General features: G+C 43.5%; 1 protein-coding gene across 1 annotated transcript in view; it reads right to left on the reverse strand.

Annotated features, from left to right (window-relative positions):
* Positions 1-17,485, reverse strand: part of rptor (regulatory associated protein of MTOR complex 1) — a 292,628-nt gene that overhangs the window by 65,867 nt on the left and 209,276 nt on the right. Inside the window, exons 22-24 of the mRNA XM_033044242.1 lie at positions 9,776-9,879; positions 6,585-6,771; positions 5,092-5,202 (exon numbers count right to left, since the gene is read on the reverse strand). Coding sequence (XP_032900133.1) covers positions 5,092-5,202; positions 6,585-6,771; positions 9,776-9,879 — 402 coding nt within the window. The remainder of the gene's footprint in view (positions 1-5,091; positions 5,203-6,584; positions 6,772-9,775; positions 9,880-17,485) is intronic.

Genomic DNA, 17,485 nt, shown 5'->3' on the forward strand with positions numbered 1-17,485 from the left:
TTACTCCAGTATTTTGTGTCTACCACTCTGCAGGACATTATCAAAGTGGCCCATTATCGATCTACAGCAGGGGTTGTTGGATAGAGATCCAAAATAGGAACTTACCAATATTGCTTGACCAAACCTATCTCATAGATAGACCTAATTATAGAGTCACTACTCCAATCACAAAAGTGATGGGCATTGATCAGGTGTTGAATCAAAACATATTCTTGTTACACCAGTCAATTTTGCAAACTATTTTTATATTTGATCAATCTGAATTGTTAGTTCTAATTTATCAAGGAGTATGCCGCAGGATAAGGGCACGAGTTATTGATATTGCTAACATGATCATAATTCAATAACAACATCAAAACATTTGGTTAGTTCCAAATAATTTAACAGGGATCAATAGTGAATGATATTCTATAGCTACAGTTTTAAAGTGATACCGAAATATTTTTGCAGCTATGTTTCATTCTCACATAATGCAGAAAAAATACACAAATCGGGATCAAAAGGGAAAATTGAATACAACTAATAAATGCATGCAAGTATTCTTATGGCCATTCAAACACTTAAAACAAGGGAAAGTGATGAAGTGCTTTTGAAGCCATCTTATTTTATACAACTCGACACGTTCATTCTCCACAGACTTAATCCAAGCTTTTCAAAATCTAAAATAAAGGTGGACAAAATCATGAGAGGAATAGATTGGCCAGGCACAGAGTCTCTTGCCCAGACGTGGGGAATCAAGAACCAGAGGGCATGGGTTTAAGGTGAGGGGGAGTGGGGGGGAATGATTTAATAGGAACCTTTTCACACCAAGGGTGGTGGGTGTATGGAACGAGCTGCCGGAGGAGGTCGTTGAGGCAGGTACTGACCCAATGTTTAGGAAACGTTTAGAGAAGTACATGGATAGGACAGTTTTAGCATGATATATGGGCCAAACACAGGCAAGTGGACTAGTATAGACGGGACATGTTGGTCGGTGTGGGCAAGTTGGGACGAAGGGCCTGTTTCCAAGCTGTAGGACTCTAAAGCATAACACACTTTCACCCACAAATAACTAAGGTGCAGTATCAAACTTAATTCACCAGTGGTCAGGGGATAGACCAGGGGAGTGAATCAGGAAGTTAGCACCGCAGGGAAGCGTTTTCTACGTTGTTTTAATACGGTATCATCCGATGGAGCAGAGTGGGTTTGAAGGGGAAACTCCGTTTTATCGTGGCGCAAAATGTTGCTCAGTATTTCATCAGATATCAGCATCAAATGTACGTTCACACTGGTTCAGCGATGCTACTGTCGAATGGCATGCGATTGTTTTAACTTTTCCAAGAACATGATTCAATGAGCGAGTGGTGTCTACCAGCACAAATATGAGGAGGTTTAGATTAAACACAATGGAAAGAAGATGAAGCACAGGGCATCCCTTTCAACATGCTGATCGCCAAATAACAGGATGGGAAAATGAAAGTCGCGGGAATCTTTTCTTTGTTATTTCTCCTTGTAAGGCATTTACTTTTCATTTTGTATTCACGAGGGTATCTACGAACAATACTTACCACCAAGTGGAACGGATCGAGACAAGATCAACGATTTGGATGAAATGGAAGTTGGAGGGAGGCTAGTTGGGGTGAAACACATTAATCCACAAGCAGAGATCAGAGTCCACAGCACTCAAAGATACCAAGAAGATTTATTTGGCAATTGCAATCATTTTGAGGTATTTGCGAGACAAATAAAAATTCAATGGACTGCCGTAACAGAAGGCTGTATTAAAACAGGATGGCTAATCAGAAATGATCCCATTACTCTCCTTGCATTTATTGTAAAATCATGAGTTTGCTATGGGTTTCCTTTATTAAACTAGTAAACAGTAATGGAAGTGGTGGCCTGTGAGATTGCTTTGAGGGTCTGAGGTTCATAAAAAGATTACGCTATACATGGTTCGATTTCACCAATGTATAACCTCAGATTCTGGTCATAGACGCAGTCATAAATCAGTTCATACAGATTTCCCATACTGCAAGGATTCCCTATACAGCCATTACTATTAACATTGTTAGAAAATTCAATCAATTTAAGATTTTTCAGTTAACTGTTAAAGATTCACACATGTTTATTCACCAACATTGCGACAAATTGTGATGTATAACAATAAATAGTGTTTTCTGCATGAGCTGTGGTCTGGGACCACTGCTGACCACTCCCCGCAGGCAAGAGGTACAGAGGTTTGAAACCGCACATCTCCACATTCAGGGACAGTTTCTTCCCAGCTGTTATCAAGCAACTGAACCATCCTCTCGCCAGCTCGCTAATGGTCCTGACCTCCCATCTACCTCATTCGAGAACTTCAAATTATCTTTAATCGGACATTATTGGACTTTACCTTGCATTAAACGCGATACCCTTTATCCTGCATCTGTAACACTGTGGATGGCTTGATTGTCATCATGCATAGTCTTTTCGCTGACTGGATAGCACGCAACAAAAAGATTTTCACTGTACCTCGGCACACGTGGCAATAATAAACCAAACTAAACTTGGCAGGAGTTAATTCACCCAATCAGGAAAAGTTGAATTGTAACCTAGGTGCAGAATGTTACATTAATATTGACTAGAACAAATCAGCATAAGACTAGTGTCATTCATCGCTCAATCTAAGATGATTCCATAGTAAGGAGGGAACTCAAGATGTCTGTGCTTTCTTCAGATCTCTCTCCCCTTTAAGACAATGTACTACAGGCCAGTTCTTTTACAACAAAGTAAACGCAAGTAAACTAGGAAAAACTGTTAAGAACGCAAATTAGCAATCTGAAATAAAACAGAATATATAGAATATACTGAGGTCAGACGACACTTGCAGAGAAAGAAATAACCTGCATGTGTTATATCATGACTTTCTGAAGACATTGGACAAAGTTTCACATGAATAGATTCCTGCGAAAATCAAAGGTGTTGGCCTCAGAATAGCTCTGTAGACAATGGGTAAAGAACACTAAAGCATGTCGATTGTACAGTCTTACATTCAGATGGTGGAGAGTGTTTTCCTTCAGGGAATGACCAGGTTCAATATTTTTTGCAAGGGACACATTCAACCCCGAGTGAAATTTCAGAAGATCCATAAAGGTAATGCCTATTGTCTAAAAGCTGAGACAGAATGAAAGGTTTGCAGATTGGAAAAGAAGGTATGCTGGTGAAAAGATCTTGGAGGTAAATGTCCTGCAGCCCGTTTGTCTTTCCTTTTTTTTTGTTTTCTTTTTGTCCTGTTTCAGTTTATTTTAGTTTATTTTGGTTGTGTATGTGTGTGTGTGGATGGGGGGGAGAAACATGTTTTTGGTCTCTTCCTTCGGGGGGATGCGACCTTTTCTTGTCGTATCCCCCGTCTCCGTCGAGGCCTAATGGCGGAGCTGGCGGCCTCCAACTTGGACCGACCTCGAGGCTCCGGAGGCAGATCCAGGACTTACCAACGCGAGGCTGGCCGACTTCGGGGCTGTGGTGGCTTTGCGGCGGCGGCGCCCCGACTTCGGAGGCTCGGCCGCGGGCCCAGTGGACGACATCGTCGGGAGCTCGCAGGTTGACCTGTTTTCCGGAGCTCCCGCAACGACAGCTTCGTCCGCTGGACTGGAGGGCGGCAGCTTCGTACGCCCCGGGCCGCGGAGTTTGAACCAGCCCGTTCGCGGATCTCGGGACTTACTTATCATCACCCGGCGGGGTCACAACATCGGAAGCCTGGATCGCCTCAATGCAGAGGGAGAACAAGGAGGGAAGAGACAAGGACTTTAAGACTTTTGCCTTCCATCACAGTGAGGAGGGCCTGGTAGACTCACTGTGGTGGATGTTAAATCTGTGTTTATTGTGTGTATTGTTATTTTATTCTATGTTATGACTGCAAGGCACGAAATTTCGTTCAGACTGAAAAGTCTGAATGACAATAAAGGAGACTTGACTTTTACTTTAGAGGAGAGAAGGAAGTGGAAACTTGAAAACTGAGATGATAGAACGTTTCTTCATGTTAAGGTTTTTTGTCACATAAAGAAGAAACCCTGGGAATTTTTAAGGAGGATTACGGACAAGAAGCGGAAATGATGATCATTCAGATCATTTCAAAAGGACAAATGAACCAGCTGAGTCATAAACACCCTATGATCTTGTAAGCCAAAGCGTGGGGGATGGAGTACGATTTTGTCTCCACACTGGAGAAATAACCATTTTTAAGTTATTAAATGTAAGCAGTGGATAGTGCTTGGATAAAACAGGAATGAACTGGGAGGCAGTTCTCACACACCAGCCTTCAAACTCCTGCCAGGAATTAATTTATTTTGCCACTTCAGCTAAAAAGCATTTCTAGCTTTTGGGACAGCCACCTTTATTATAACATGTCAATAGATCAGTCTTAGCTCTCCCCATATTAATTTTCTCCAGTCAGGAGAGTCAAGAGACTACAATTGTTCGACGTACTGACAACAGAACAATGAAATTCGTACATGCGGCAACTCCTCTGTAACATACTGGTGTGAAGGACATAAACTACTCAGGGCATTTTTGTAAAATGGTTTATCAAGATTCTAACCCAAGTAAATTATTCACAAAAATCATCACTGCAGGAGTTCAACACTATATCACAGTAAATCTTGAGCCAATGTAATTGAAGTAACTGATTGCAAGTTGTTAATGGACCTGAATTAAGCTCCATGGTTTACAAGGCCACGAGAACACGTATCAGAAAGGAAAATAGATACAAAGCGCTGGATTAACTCAACGGGTCAGGCAGCATCACTGGAGAAAAAGGACCGGTGACATTTCGGGTCAGGACCCTTCTTCAGACCGCAAGGAAAGGGGAGGGAACTGGAGGTGAGAAGGGTCCCGACCCGGAACATCACCCATCCTTTTTCTCCAGCGATGCTGCCTGACCCGCTGAGTTACTCCAGCACTTTGTGTCTATCTTTGGTGTAAACCAGCATCTGCAGTTCCTTTCTATGCATATCAGAAAGGAAACAGCCTCTTCTAGCTGGACAAGGTTTCTTTTTACCAGACAAAAAGGGTTACATTGATTTACTAATAGGTATATCAGAAATCAATTTTAATCAGTAAGTGGTTACGTACCTTCATCACTGGCTGTGCAAAATATTTTGCGCTCCAATCACAGAACCCTGTTTGCATAGTTGTGGATATGAAACTTTTGTGTCCAACCCCGTCCTCTGGATCTTCAACAGTCTGGAAAGGTAAAACAAGTTTTAATGCCATTCTACACCTGCATTGATTGTTTTAACATTGGTCCTGACTTTGGGTTTTGACTTCAATGATACTTTATTGCCACATGTACCCAGGTACAGTGAAATGCTTTGTGTTGCATTCAACCCAGTAAAATCATACAGCAGACCTCACCGAGGCAGCACACTGTACACACTCTCATTTTGACAAGTTTAGTTTTGTTTACGGATACAGCGGGGAAACAGGCCCTTCGGCCCCCCGAGCCCGAGCCGACCAACAATCCCCGTACACCAGTTCTATCCTACAGACGAGGGACAATTTACAGAAACCTATTAACCTACAAACCCGCACATCTAAAGTATGTGGGAGGAAACCGGAGCGGGCGGAGAAAACCCACGCGGTCACGGAGAGAACATACAAACTTCAGACCGATAGCCCCCTAAGTCAGGATTGAACCAGGGTCTTTGGCGTAGTCAGGCAGCAAGTCTACCGCTGCGCCACCGTGCCGTCATTTCTTAAGTTAATTTTGTCTCTGAATCAAGGTCTGAACTAGCTCTGCACTGAAGCATTGGTTAGGCACCAGCAATTCCTCCGAGTGGGAATGTGACTCATCTACAGAATGGTTAATATCCACAGGTGATTTGATTTTCAATTATCTAACCACTGGCAGTTTAGAACAAACATTCACATGGATGACACAAAGTGAAAGGTTGTAAGATTGTCTCAGCTGAAGGAGTATAAAAACTGATTCAGAGATGCCGCATGCGCCCAACAGGAGTGCAGTGTTGAATCACTAAAGGGTGAGATTTATTGGGACACTTGCACTGCTGATCGTGACTTCAAATCACACTCTTCATTAACATTAACATTTCACAGCACTGAAGGTGCCACTCAGATAGAACGATGCTCGACCAAACTTTTGGCACATTATCCCCATCTTCCTGTCAACTGTGGTCGACATCTTGTTTGGTAATAATCTGACTTTAGAGATGCAGTGCGGAAACAGGCCCTACGGCCCACCGAGTCCGTGCTGGCCAGCGATTACCCTGTACACTAATCTACACACACACATAGGACAATTTTACAACTCATCTGAGCCAATGAACCTACAAACCTGTACGTCTTTGGAGTGTGAGTGGAAACTTGAGCATCCGGTGAAAACCCACGCGGCCCGAGGGAGAACATGCAAACTCCATGCAGACGGCACCCGTGGTGAGGATGGAACCCAGGTCTCCAGCGCAACAAGACAGCAACTCTCCTGCTGCACCACCTTGCCGCCCTTCTGGCTCAGTGTTTTGGAATATTTTGAACATTAGAGAATCTACTGATGACCAAATATACGAGCAGCGGTATTTGAATAATCTTCTCTTCCACAAGGTTCTTACCTGATCTGGCCCCTTGTCGAACATTTTTCGCGTTCTGGAAAACTGGTGAGAATGTGGAGTGTAAGGCGTCGCGACGGTGGGAACTATTCCTTGCCGCGACGCAGCCGAGATATCTCTGGGTCCTGTCTGTTTGCTCACATCATTGGTCAGACTTGAACTACTGGTGCTGGGTATGGGCGGTGATCCTCTGAGACAGAAAACCACATGGAAAATTAAGGTAGGATTCTCCACAAAGTGAGAATGTTCACTGTTATATTAATACCCTTTAATTTTTTTGAGAGGAGTAACATGGAAAACTAATGAGGGACATGGATCATGTGCAGGCAGATGAGATTAGTTTATCTTGGCATCATGTTCAGCACGGACACTGTGGGCCGAAGGGTCTGTTCTTGTTGCTGCACTGTTCTACGTTCTGTAAATCCCCAGAGCTGGAGGAGTCTCACCCTCGGTTATTATGGGAGGCAAGGGGAGAGATTGCTGGGGCTCTGGCTCAGATATCTGAATTCTTGTTGGCCACAAGTGAGAGACCAGATGACTGGAGGCCAGTCTTCTTCTTTCGTGCCCATCTTCCATTATTTCCAATGTTAACATCACTGCCATCGTCCGTCCTGAAAAGGACGCAAGCTTCTGGCGACAATCAGTGGGAGCCGTCACTTGTTGCAATAGATGAGTAAATGTGCTGGTTTAAGCGGTTGTTTAGCCTGCTGATGTGGGCTGGATGTGAAGCCGGGTGTTAACAGTGGAAGGATAATACGTTAGCAAACGGATGGATTAGGGTTTTATGGTGTTTATCGTATGACAAGTCTGGTTACTTATGCCATCACTCCAGAATATCCCAAAATTTTAACAGACATTTCATGTAAATAAAATTGTTAAGCCATAAAACAGACATTTGAAATTTTGGAGACAGCATTAAGGTAGTGAACAAAGAAACTATCTATATTATATACATGGGAAAAATAATTATTGAGAACAAAATTAACACGGAATTCCTTGGTTAAAAACAGACTGAAGGCTTGCACCATCAACAGATTTGATGCATGTTATAGCTCCTCAATTGTATATTTATTTCGAAAGAACCTTATAACCATATATTTTGATGAGTATTGATTGATATGTTGGCAAATGAAAGATTTAATAAAAATCAAAAAAAGCTGCAGATGGTGGAAACCTGATCAAGAAAGTACTGGGTTCTACTGGATGTAGAAGCTTTGACAGGTGATTCTCTTTCCACAGATGCTGCCTGACCTGTTGAATGTTTCCAGCATTTTCTATTCTTGAAACAATGCTGAATTTGGACCAAGAATGGAAAGATGGCCTTCGTGATTAGTACGGGTGTCAAGAGTTATGGGGACTATCGGGTCCACCTCTTGTCCATAAAGATGATTAGAACTTGGCAACAGGGCAAACATGAAAATTCTTCATTCCTCAAGGAAATGGCAGGTACAGTCATCAATGCTGAATCATATTCGCATTGGCCTTTTGTTCCGTATGATGGATTATGATGATAATAAGCTTTTCATTTTGTTAAACTTTGCAATAGAATTCAATTTTTGGCATATGTATTTTTCCTTATAAACTGTACATTACAATGAAAAATATGGTCATAATTGCATGATTTTCACCTAAAATAAGGAGTTAATAAACAAACCATTTCAGCACTGATTAATAACGGGACCCCCTGACTAGAAGACAGGGACTGCTGTAATTGCTCTTAAAATGAAATATACCCTAGGGTTGTAATTAAGTTAAATTAATAAGCAGCCATTTACTTTATTTTACCATCAATCATTCTACCCACACAGTGTCAGATTAATGAAACTATTTGGCTTAGCAAAGTAATTTTTCATATGCTTAGATTCAGAGCACAGTTAAAGCAACAAGAAAGTAGAGCTCCTCAGAAAAATATTAATTTATTCAACCATTTTTATCAAAATCCCTCTATGACATGGCAACAGCCACTGAATTTAGCTGGATTTGGGAAGTCCTCATTTGGGATTTTTTGCTTTTGACATGAAATCTCGATTTAGTGACGAACATTGTTATGCAGACAGACTGCTCCACAATTCACATTGAATATCAGTGGATTTCCTATTCCATGGCCCAAGGAAAGAAAGCAGAGAGCTTCAGTTTTCCAATTACTTTCTGACCGAGTTTTTGTTGCTTCTCTTACAATCTTCCTTTTTCCACCCACTTTCCTTCCAGGTGGAAATTGGCACAGATGAAGCACCGAGGCTTGAAACCTTCCAGTCTTCACGTCGCCCACTCAAAGTCATGACCGCTGTACCATCCTCCTTGCCCCAGTGAATATGACAGAGGGCACACCCAGGGTGCGGGCCAGATTAGGCAGCAGCAGTGTCTGGGTGCTTGGGGGGTTTGAGGGACAGCCTGGGATCTAAGATGGAGGAGAAATAAGAAGCCACAATGGAATGCCATTCTAGAGTGCGCAGGACGACAGGAAGAAGCCAAGAGGTAATGGTGGAGGTGTGAAAGTATGGGGTGAAATCTCATCAGCCTTTAAAATAGGAAGCAACAATGGAAGGTGGCAGAACTGAGGTGGGGGGAATGGGATTGGGATAGAAGGGAGAAAATCTGTATTCCAATATCACCAGAGGTAGACTGAAGGTAGAGATAGAGGTAGAGGTAGAGGTGGGACTGAAGTCATTAATAAAAACACAGTACAGGCTTTTAACAGTCGATGGTAAAAAATATTTTTCTTACCGGTAAAAAGGAATGAGTTTAGTTGAGTTTAGGGGTACCATGTAGAAACAGGCCGTTCCACCCAACGAGTCCACACCGACCAACAATCCCCTGACACTTACACTATCCTACACGCTAGGGGACAATTTACAATTTTTACTGAAGCCAATTACCCTACAAACCTGTACGTCTTTGGAATGTGGGAGGAAACTGGGGTTCCCGGAGAAATCCGACGTGGTCACGGGGAACACGGGGAGAACGTACAAACTCCGTACAGACAGCACCCGTGGTCAGGATCAAACATGGGTCTCTGTAGCTGTAAGGCAGCAACTCTACCACTGTGCTGCCCCCAAGTTAAATTCTCAATGTATCTTGACCTTGTCACCCTTGTGTAAAATTCCATTTGCTGCACCCGCAGGAAACTAAACACAACTTGTTGTAAGTATGTCCCAATGTTAGAGAGGTATTTCACCCCAGCCTCAATGACTTACCCAGCCTGGTGAATGTGTGCTCCCTTACTGGTGGGGCTGGCTGGTGCCGACTGTGTGAGGTTTGTGGAGTCCAGGATGCGCTGCGGGCGGGCGTTCATTGTAGCCTGAGGGAACACGACCAAAAAAATGCCATGTTTTAATAGATGAAACTCATGCACCGAAAGATTTTAAAAAAAATCACACAGAAATATATATTTTTAGTTTAGTTTAGTTTAGAGATACAGCACGGAAACAGGCCCTTCGGCCCACCGAGTCCGCACCGACCAGTGATCCCCAGACATTAACACTATCCTACACACACTTGGGACAATTTTACATTGAGACCAGGCCAATTAACCTACAAACGTGTACGTTTTTGGAGGGTGGGAGAAAACCGAAGATCTCGGAGAAAACCCACGCAGGTCATGGGGAGAACGTACAAACTCCGTACGGACAGCACCCGTAGTCGGGATCGAACCCGGGACTCTGGCGCTTCAAGTGCTGTAAGGCAGCAACTCTACCGCTGCGCCACCGTGACAATGTTTAGCTGTACCATTTTAATGGAAAAAGATGGAGGACTCCCAAAATTCTGGAAAGAAACAGGACCAATTATTTTGGAAGAACAAGCTACCTACGGAAACTGAAAAGAAAACCAAAATGATCTACCGAAGTATCTGTTCCGAAAGTTGTTTCTGCAAGGCAAGATTCAAAGCATTAAATAAAAAGGCTTCAATTCCACTCTTTGGCAGCTGGGTGATGTGATGCAGACTGATGATTCTTTCACAACGGAGGAAGAAGCAATTCCACCAGTGTTGTTTCTTGAAACATTGGCTAACTTAAGGTCATAAGTGATTGGAGCAGAATTAGGCCATTCGGCCCATCAAGTCCACTCCACCATTCAATCATGGCTGATCCATCTCTCCCTCCTAACCCCAGTCTCCTGCCTTCTCCACAGAACCTCTGACACCCGTACTAATGAATTTTGGGATCCTTCTACACTTTACTGTAAAAGGAGGCAAGTCATAGTCATGGAGTCATACAGCAGAGAAGCAGGCCCTTCAGCCCAAATTGTCCATGCCGACCAAGATGTTCATCCAGCCTAGCCCCGCTTGCCTGCAATTAACTCATTTCCCTCTAAACCTTTCCTATCGATGTACCTGTCCAAATGTCTTCCAGCATCACCCTCCTCTTCCTACAATCAAGATAACTATGTATCTAATTACAAAATGCTGGTGGAATTCAGCAGGTCAGGCAGCATATGTGGAGGGAATTGGACAGACGATGTTCTGGGTTGTGTCCTTTCTTCAGACGAATGGAGTGGGGGGGGGGGGGGGGGGGGTGGAGGGACTGGAAGAACAGCACCCATATTCTGCTTGAGATGCAATGGCATGAACCATGAATTCTCCAACCTCCCAACCCTCCTTTTCATCCCCTTACATCTTTCTCCCACTACCTCCATCACTGTTCCTTTCTTCTCCTCCTCCTGGTCATCTCCCACCTCTCCCTACTCCGAGTCTCCCAATTCCCCTTTGCGACCCCTTCCTCTGTCCAGTTCCCTCTACAGATCCCGACCATACTGTTTGCAAACAGCCAAAGCCATGAATCACATTCCCTTACTCGTTATTTTGCCTGTAACTGCAACTCATTCACTTTTAAGAGTCAAGGATCAAGAGAGTGTTTAATAGTCCTAGGTACTGACAAAGGAACAATGATATTCTTACTTGCAGCAGTATAACAAGCCAGTAAACACAGTACACACAGAAAATATTCAACACATTCAATACTAGTGCAACAAAAGCCATTAGTCTGCAACCTATTGCTCATAGGTTTTAGTATTGTGTAGTTTAGTTTAGTTTACAGATACAGCGTGGAAACAGGCCCTCACGGCCCATACCGACCAGCGATCCCCGCACATTAACACTATCCTACACCCACTGGGACCAATTTTTACATTTATCAAGCCAATTAACCTACAAACCTGTACGTCTTTGGATTGTGGGAGGAAACTGAAAATCTCAGAGAAAACCCACGCAGGTCACGGGGAGAACGTACAAACTCCGTACGGACAGCACCCGTAGTCAGGATCGAACCCGGGTCGACGGCGCTGCATTCGCTGTAAGAGCCTGATGGTTGTGGGGAAGAAGCTATTTTTCAGACTCCAATACCTTTTTCCCCCAAGTGAAATGAGAGTGTGGCCAGCGTGGTGTATATCTTTAATGGTGCTGGCTACCTTTTTGAGGCAGTGCCTCCTATAGTGCCCCTCGCGTCTTTTAGTTCTCTAACTCTGCTGCCACAAAGGCAAATTTACGGGACTTCCAATCAACCAAACGGCATGTCTTTGGGACGGAACAAAACCGGAGCATTTAATCGAAACCCATTGAGTACAGGGAGAGCATGCAAACTCCACACAGACAGCATCCAAGATCAAGACTGAACTTTGGTGCAATGAAAAGAGCGATTCTAACCCAATGTGCTGTTCCTTTCCATTTTTACTCAAATTTTAAAAATGTTTCATTAATAGGACATATCGAATTGGGAGAGGAGCGCTTTGAAAATCCAACTATTTAGTCGGCCATTGATTGCGTTCGTCAGGAGGAGCACAAAGCTTCTGTTCTGCCAAACAGTAAGGTTCAACTCAAGTCTGAGTCACTCCGACGGTGAAGCACATCAAAGTACGACATACATGCAAGTTCTTTCTTTCATCTGTGCTGGCTTTGAATTCAAATCTGTGAGGTGTCAACATATGCTAAGCTACTAATCTTACCCAGCCTTCTGCATTTTCGTTAGAAGTGATAACCTTTCCTGAAGGAATCAGCTAGGAGTTAAAACTTCTGCCCAATACACTTGTAGTGAAATATATCAGTCACATTTAATGTTGGAAAATCAATGTTAGATGTCATGGTGCTTAGATGGTTCAACATTATATTATATTTTGTACAAAGTTATCTGTATACTTTTATCAGCAAAACCAAACCCACATAAGATGCCACGTTACTGGGCTAAGACCTCAACTTGTCTCATGCTCCACCACCCCCTCCCCGCTCCCCACCCAACCCCCACCCCATGCCCTACCTGGATTCACACTTATTTCTCCCCACCCCCTCCTCCATTCATAAAAAATGGGTGCAGGAGTAGGCCATTCAGCCCTTTGAGCTAGCGCCACCATTCAATATAATCATGGCTCATCATCCAAAACTCATTCCTGCTTTCTCCCCATATCCCTTGATTCCGTTAGCCCGAAGTGCTATATTTAACTCTCTCTTGAAAACATCCAGTGAATTGGCTTCCACTGCCTTCTGTGGCAGAGAATTCCGCAGATTCACAACTCTCTGGGTGAAAATGTTTTTCCTAATCTCAGTCCTAAATGGCCTCCCCCTTATTCTTAAACTGTCATTCCTCTAGCTTCACAATTCCTTCCTCTAGCTTCACAATTTGCAACTCTTCAGACTTTTTGTCTCACACTTTCTGTCTTTTCAACTCTAGCCTTTGTCCAACCATCTGCCAACCCTCACCTGTGTCGGCCTATGACTTAAGATAGACACAAAATGCTGGAGTCAATCAGCGTAGTCAGGCAGCATCGCTGGAGTAAAGCAAAATAGGTGATGGTTCGGGTCTCAGACTCAGACTAAGGAAAGGTTCCGAACCAAAACAGTCTTAGATGATCGCAGGGAGAACATGCAAACTCCAATCAGACAACTCCCCAGGTCAGGATGGAACCCGGGTCTCTGGCGCTGTGAGGTTGCAGCTCCACCAGCTGCATCACTGTGCCCTGTTCAATAGTCTGTGGCCTTCATTGCTTTTTATAAAATGCGGCTTTAATAAAGTAAAGATTTTAAGCTGCAGCCATTTTAGATTGATAAGTTAGAGATAATATTTTATTGTACTTTAATGGTCAGCCCTTAGTTGAATTCAGCTTTTCTTGAGTCACTGTTCACAGCAACAACTGACTGACCTGAACCGCACTCTCAATTTTCAATGTATTGATGATCCCATTGGCAATCAAACACCGGCTCTGCTTTTGTGTTTCACAGTATGACAAGGAAATTGGAAAAGGGCATCAGACAGGACGACAGAGTAGACATCGTAGAGTTGGACATGACTCAGACTGGCTCATGGGAAGCCTCTCTCTCCTACAAAGGAAGCAAGCTTCTTTCAAGAAGATGCAAAAATAGTCACTTTCTTCAAGGATGAAGGGGAATGTTGACTTTTTGTTTCAAATAAAACTTCAGAAAACAATTGGGAGACATCAATGATTCTTAAAGTTTAGTTCCAAGTATTATCGATTGATCAATAAGGAAGTCAAGTGAATAATATGGTCTTGACAATGGAAGCAGTTCCTTGGGATATAGAATGATCTCAGTCCAGTTCAGTTCTGTAGGTTCTGAGGTGGCTGATGTTGCCGACGTGGGGACTTGTTTGACTTGGTTATAGATGGGGGAGAGGCGAGCAGGTAGATAGCTTTGGGAGATGGTCCACTTCCACCATTTGCACTGGGCTTCTGTGTGCTCCCAGGAAGTGGAGTCAAGGATCACAATGCCATCGTGAATGCCTCGAGAACATGGTCCAAGGACTCCCCATAGTTCGGAGCGACTGCTACATTATTTCAAGAAGGCTCACGAGAACATCCACAAAACTATTCTTATATCCACCTTATACCCAGTATGATACTGGGAATAGTGTGTTTATTTCAGGAGTTGACCTTGTGCCATCCGGGTGTTAAGTCACACAAATAGCAACAACACGATACAGGACACTGAGCGCCCGCACGACAAGACTGAAAAACAGCTTCTACCATAGAGCTGTGACACTACTGAACTCTATCCCCATCCCACACTGATTCCCCCCCTCTCTCTCACACACCCGCCCATACTCCTGTATGTTTATAGTCTAATTTTTTAATAGTTCTTTTTTTAAACGTATTTTTATACTCATATTCCTGTGCAGCTGGAGGACTGCTCCAACAAAATTTCGTTGTCTTGTACAATGACAATAAAGATTATTATTATTATTATTATTATAACACAAGAGTGATCGTGAAGACCTTCAGTCAGCAGCTGTGGACCGAGCTGACAAGATTGTCTTCACACATAAAATGATACCATGACTTGCCTATTTGGTACCCCCGTTAGGTAGGTGACTCGAAACGTCACCAATCCATGTTCGTCAGAGATTCTGCCAGACACGCTGAGTTACTCCAGCAGTTTGGGTCCTTAGACATTACTTTAGACTTTAGAGACACAGCGTGGAAACACACCTTTTGGCCCACGCCAACCAGCGATCACCCCGTACACTAGCACTATCCTACACACCAGGGTCATTTACAATTGTACTGATGACAGTTAATCTACAAATCTTTAAGTCTTTGCCGTGTGGAAGGAAACCGGAGCACCCAGAGAAAACCCATGCGTGGTCAGGATCGACCCCAGGTCTCTGGCGCTGTGAGGCAGCAACTCTACCACTGCTCCACTGTGCCGACCCGGTTTTTGTCAGTGTTACCTATTTGGGGTTGGTGGCAGAAGGGAGGAAAGTCAACCTCCAAACGTGAGAATATGAGAATATGAAACTAGGAGTGGCACAAACCCGCAAAAGGAAACTCGCATCAAATAATGTAAAGTTGAACAAGCGAGGTGAAGAGTCTTTCAATTTCATGACTCTAGCTCCAGTCCTTGACCGACTCCTTGCTGCCCTCCCCACCTGACCAAACAAGGCACTCAGCTCAAGGGCAATGTGAGATGGGCAATAAACCATGGCCTAGCCAACAACACAAACGCCCCATGATTATACGAATGAAAACAATTAATATCCAGAACGAGACCTTTAAAATTAGAACTTGATCTTTAAAAGCTGAAAATACATTAACAGGTTTTTTCGCCTACAAAGGCCATTAACAGCCAAGTCTAATTTCATTTTGTTCAGATATTTACATGCAGAAACTTTGCAGCATATGTGCCTGGACTGCAAATGTGACACGCACACCCATCTTCCTCTGGCAGTTGCACAAGGTGGAGGCCAGAACAGTGCCCCTTGTACCAGAGGCTATTGATAACGAGAACAGAGCAGTGACTGAATCCACGACATTGTCAGTTCAGATTTGTATTTCATATATATAGAGTGATACAGCGTGGAGCCCTTCAGCCCAACTTGCCCACACCGGCCAACATGGCCCATCTACACTAGTCCTCCCCTGCCTGTGTTTGGCCCATATCCCTCTAAACCTGTCCTTTCTATATACCTGTCTAAATGTTTCTTAAACATTGCAATAGTCCCTGCCTCAACCACCTCCTCAGGCAACTCGTTCCATACACTCACCACCCTTTGTGTGAAAAAGTTCCCATGAAATCTTCCCCTCCCCCCCTCACCATAAACCTATGTCCTCTGGTTCTCGATTCTCCTACTCTGGGCAAGAGACTCAGTGCGTCTACCCGATCGACTCCTCTCGTGAATTTGTAAGCTATGTGAGGCTATTAAGGAAATCCGGATAGTATTGTTTAGCAGGAGGAAAGGAAGCAAATAAAGAAAAGATAGGCTGCTGGAGTAACTCAGTGGGTCAGGCAGCATCACTGGAGAACATGGATAGGTGACATGTTGAGTCGGGATCCTCCTTCAGACTGTTTGTAGTAAGGGTTAGAAAGCTGGGAGAGAGAGATGGGGGCAGGACAAAGCTTGGCAAGTGATACGAGGATCCAGGTGAAGGGGTTTGATTGGCAGATGGTTGGACAGGGACCAACGATGAAAAGACAGGTCGTGTGAGATTACAAGGTATGGGTAGAAGAAATGTGAAGCTGGAGGAAGGAATATAGAGAAGGAGGGGATGGTTTGCCAAATTATGCATTGCTTGGCAAAAATGCTGGGATTCAATGTTTTCAGAAAGAAGCATAAGAGCATAGAAATTTCCAAGAGCTTTTTTTCGGTGCAATTTCGTTCTTCTGTGGGTTACTAGCATTATTATTTATTTTTAGATACCAATATGGCTGAAAATCCAGCAAATTATGTTAATTCTCCTACAAATGTGAGCCAAAATTGTTTAACACAAATATCAATTTTGCAAACTATGCTTTTCCAGGATGTCACAGATACATTTCTACGTCAACATTTCCTTTATACCACCTGCCGATGAATACAGAAAATATTCTGAAATTATCTTCAATATTCCAATTCAAATGAATAAACCGTGCAAAAAAAATCCCCAATGTAAAGTTAGTTCCTTGACAAAACCTTCCGTTTTAATGATTCATTGTCTGCGGAGTTTTAACTTTATGCATACGTGTAATGAAAGACAGGTGAGTAAAACCACTTGCGGCTTCCCGCAGCTCTCAATTGTTGAAGAAGGGTCCCGACCTGAAACGTCACCTATCCATGTTCTCCAGAAATAGATACTAAATGCTGGAGTAACTCAGCGGGCCAGGCAGCATCGCTGGAGAGAAGGAATGGGTGACGTTTCAAGTCGAGATCCTTCTTCAGGCTTCTTCACCAGCATCTGCAGTTCCTTCCCACACATTTCTCTAGTGATGCTGCCTGACCTGCTGAGTTACTCCAACACTGTGTGTCTTTTATTTCTGAAGTGCTCAATACCACAGGATACAGTCTCTCCACTTTCGGAGGTAGCAAAGATTTCTAGTGCTTCAGGTGTGTGGGGGTGGAGAAACATTTATTAATCTGTGGAATTTCCCATGATACAGTTCACTGATCATTGTCTTGTTCAAAAGAGACAGACACATTCATCCAAGATAA

This window comes from Amblyraja radiata, chromosome 26, assembly GCF_010909765.2.
Source record: "Amblyraja radiata isolate CabotCenter1 chromosome 26, sAmbRad1.1.pri, whole genome shotgun sequence".
In the NCBI taxonomy this organism is placed as follows: domain Eukaryota; kingdom Metazoa; phylum Chordata; class Chondrichthyes; order Rajiformes; family Rajidae; genus Amblyraja; species Amblyraja radiata.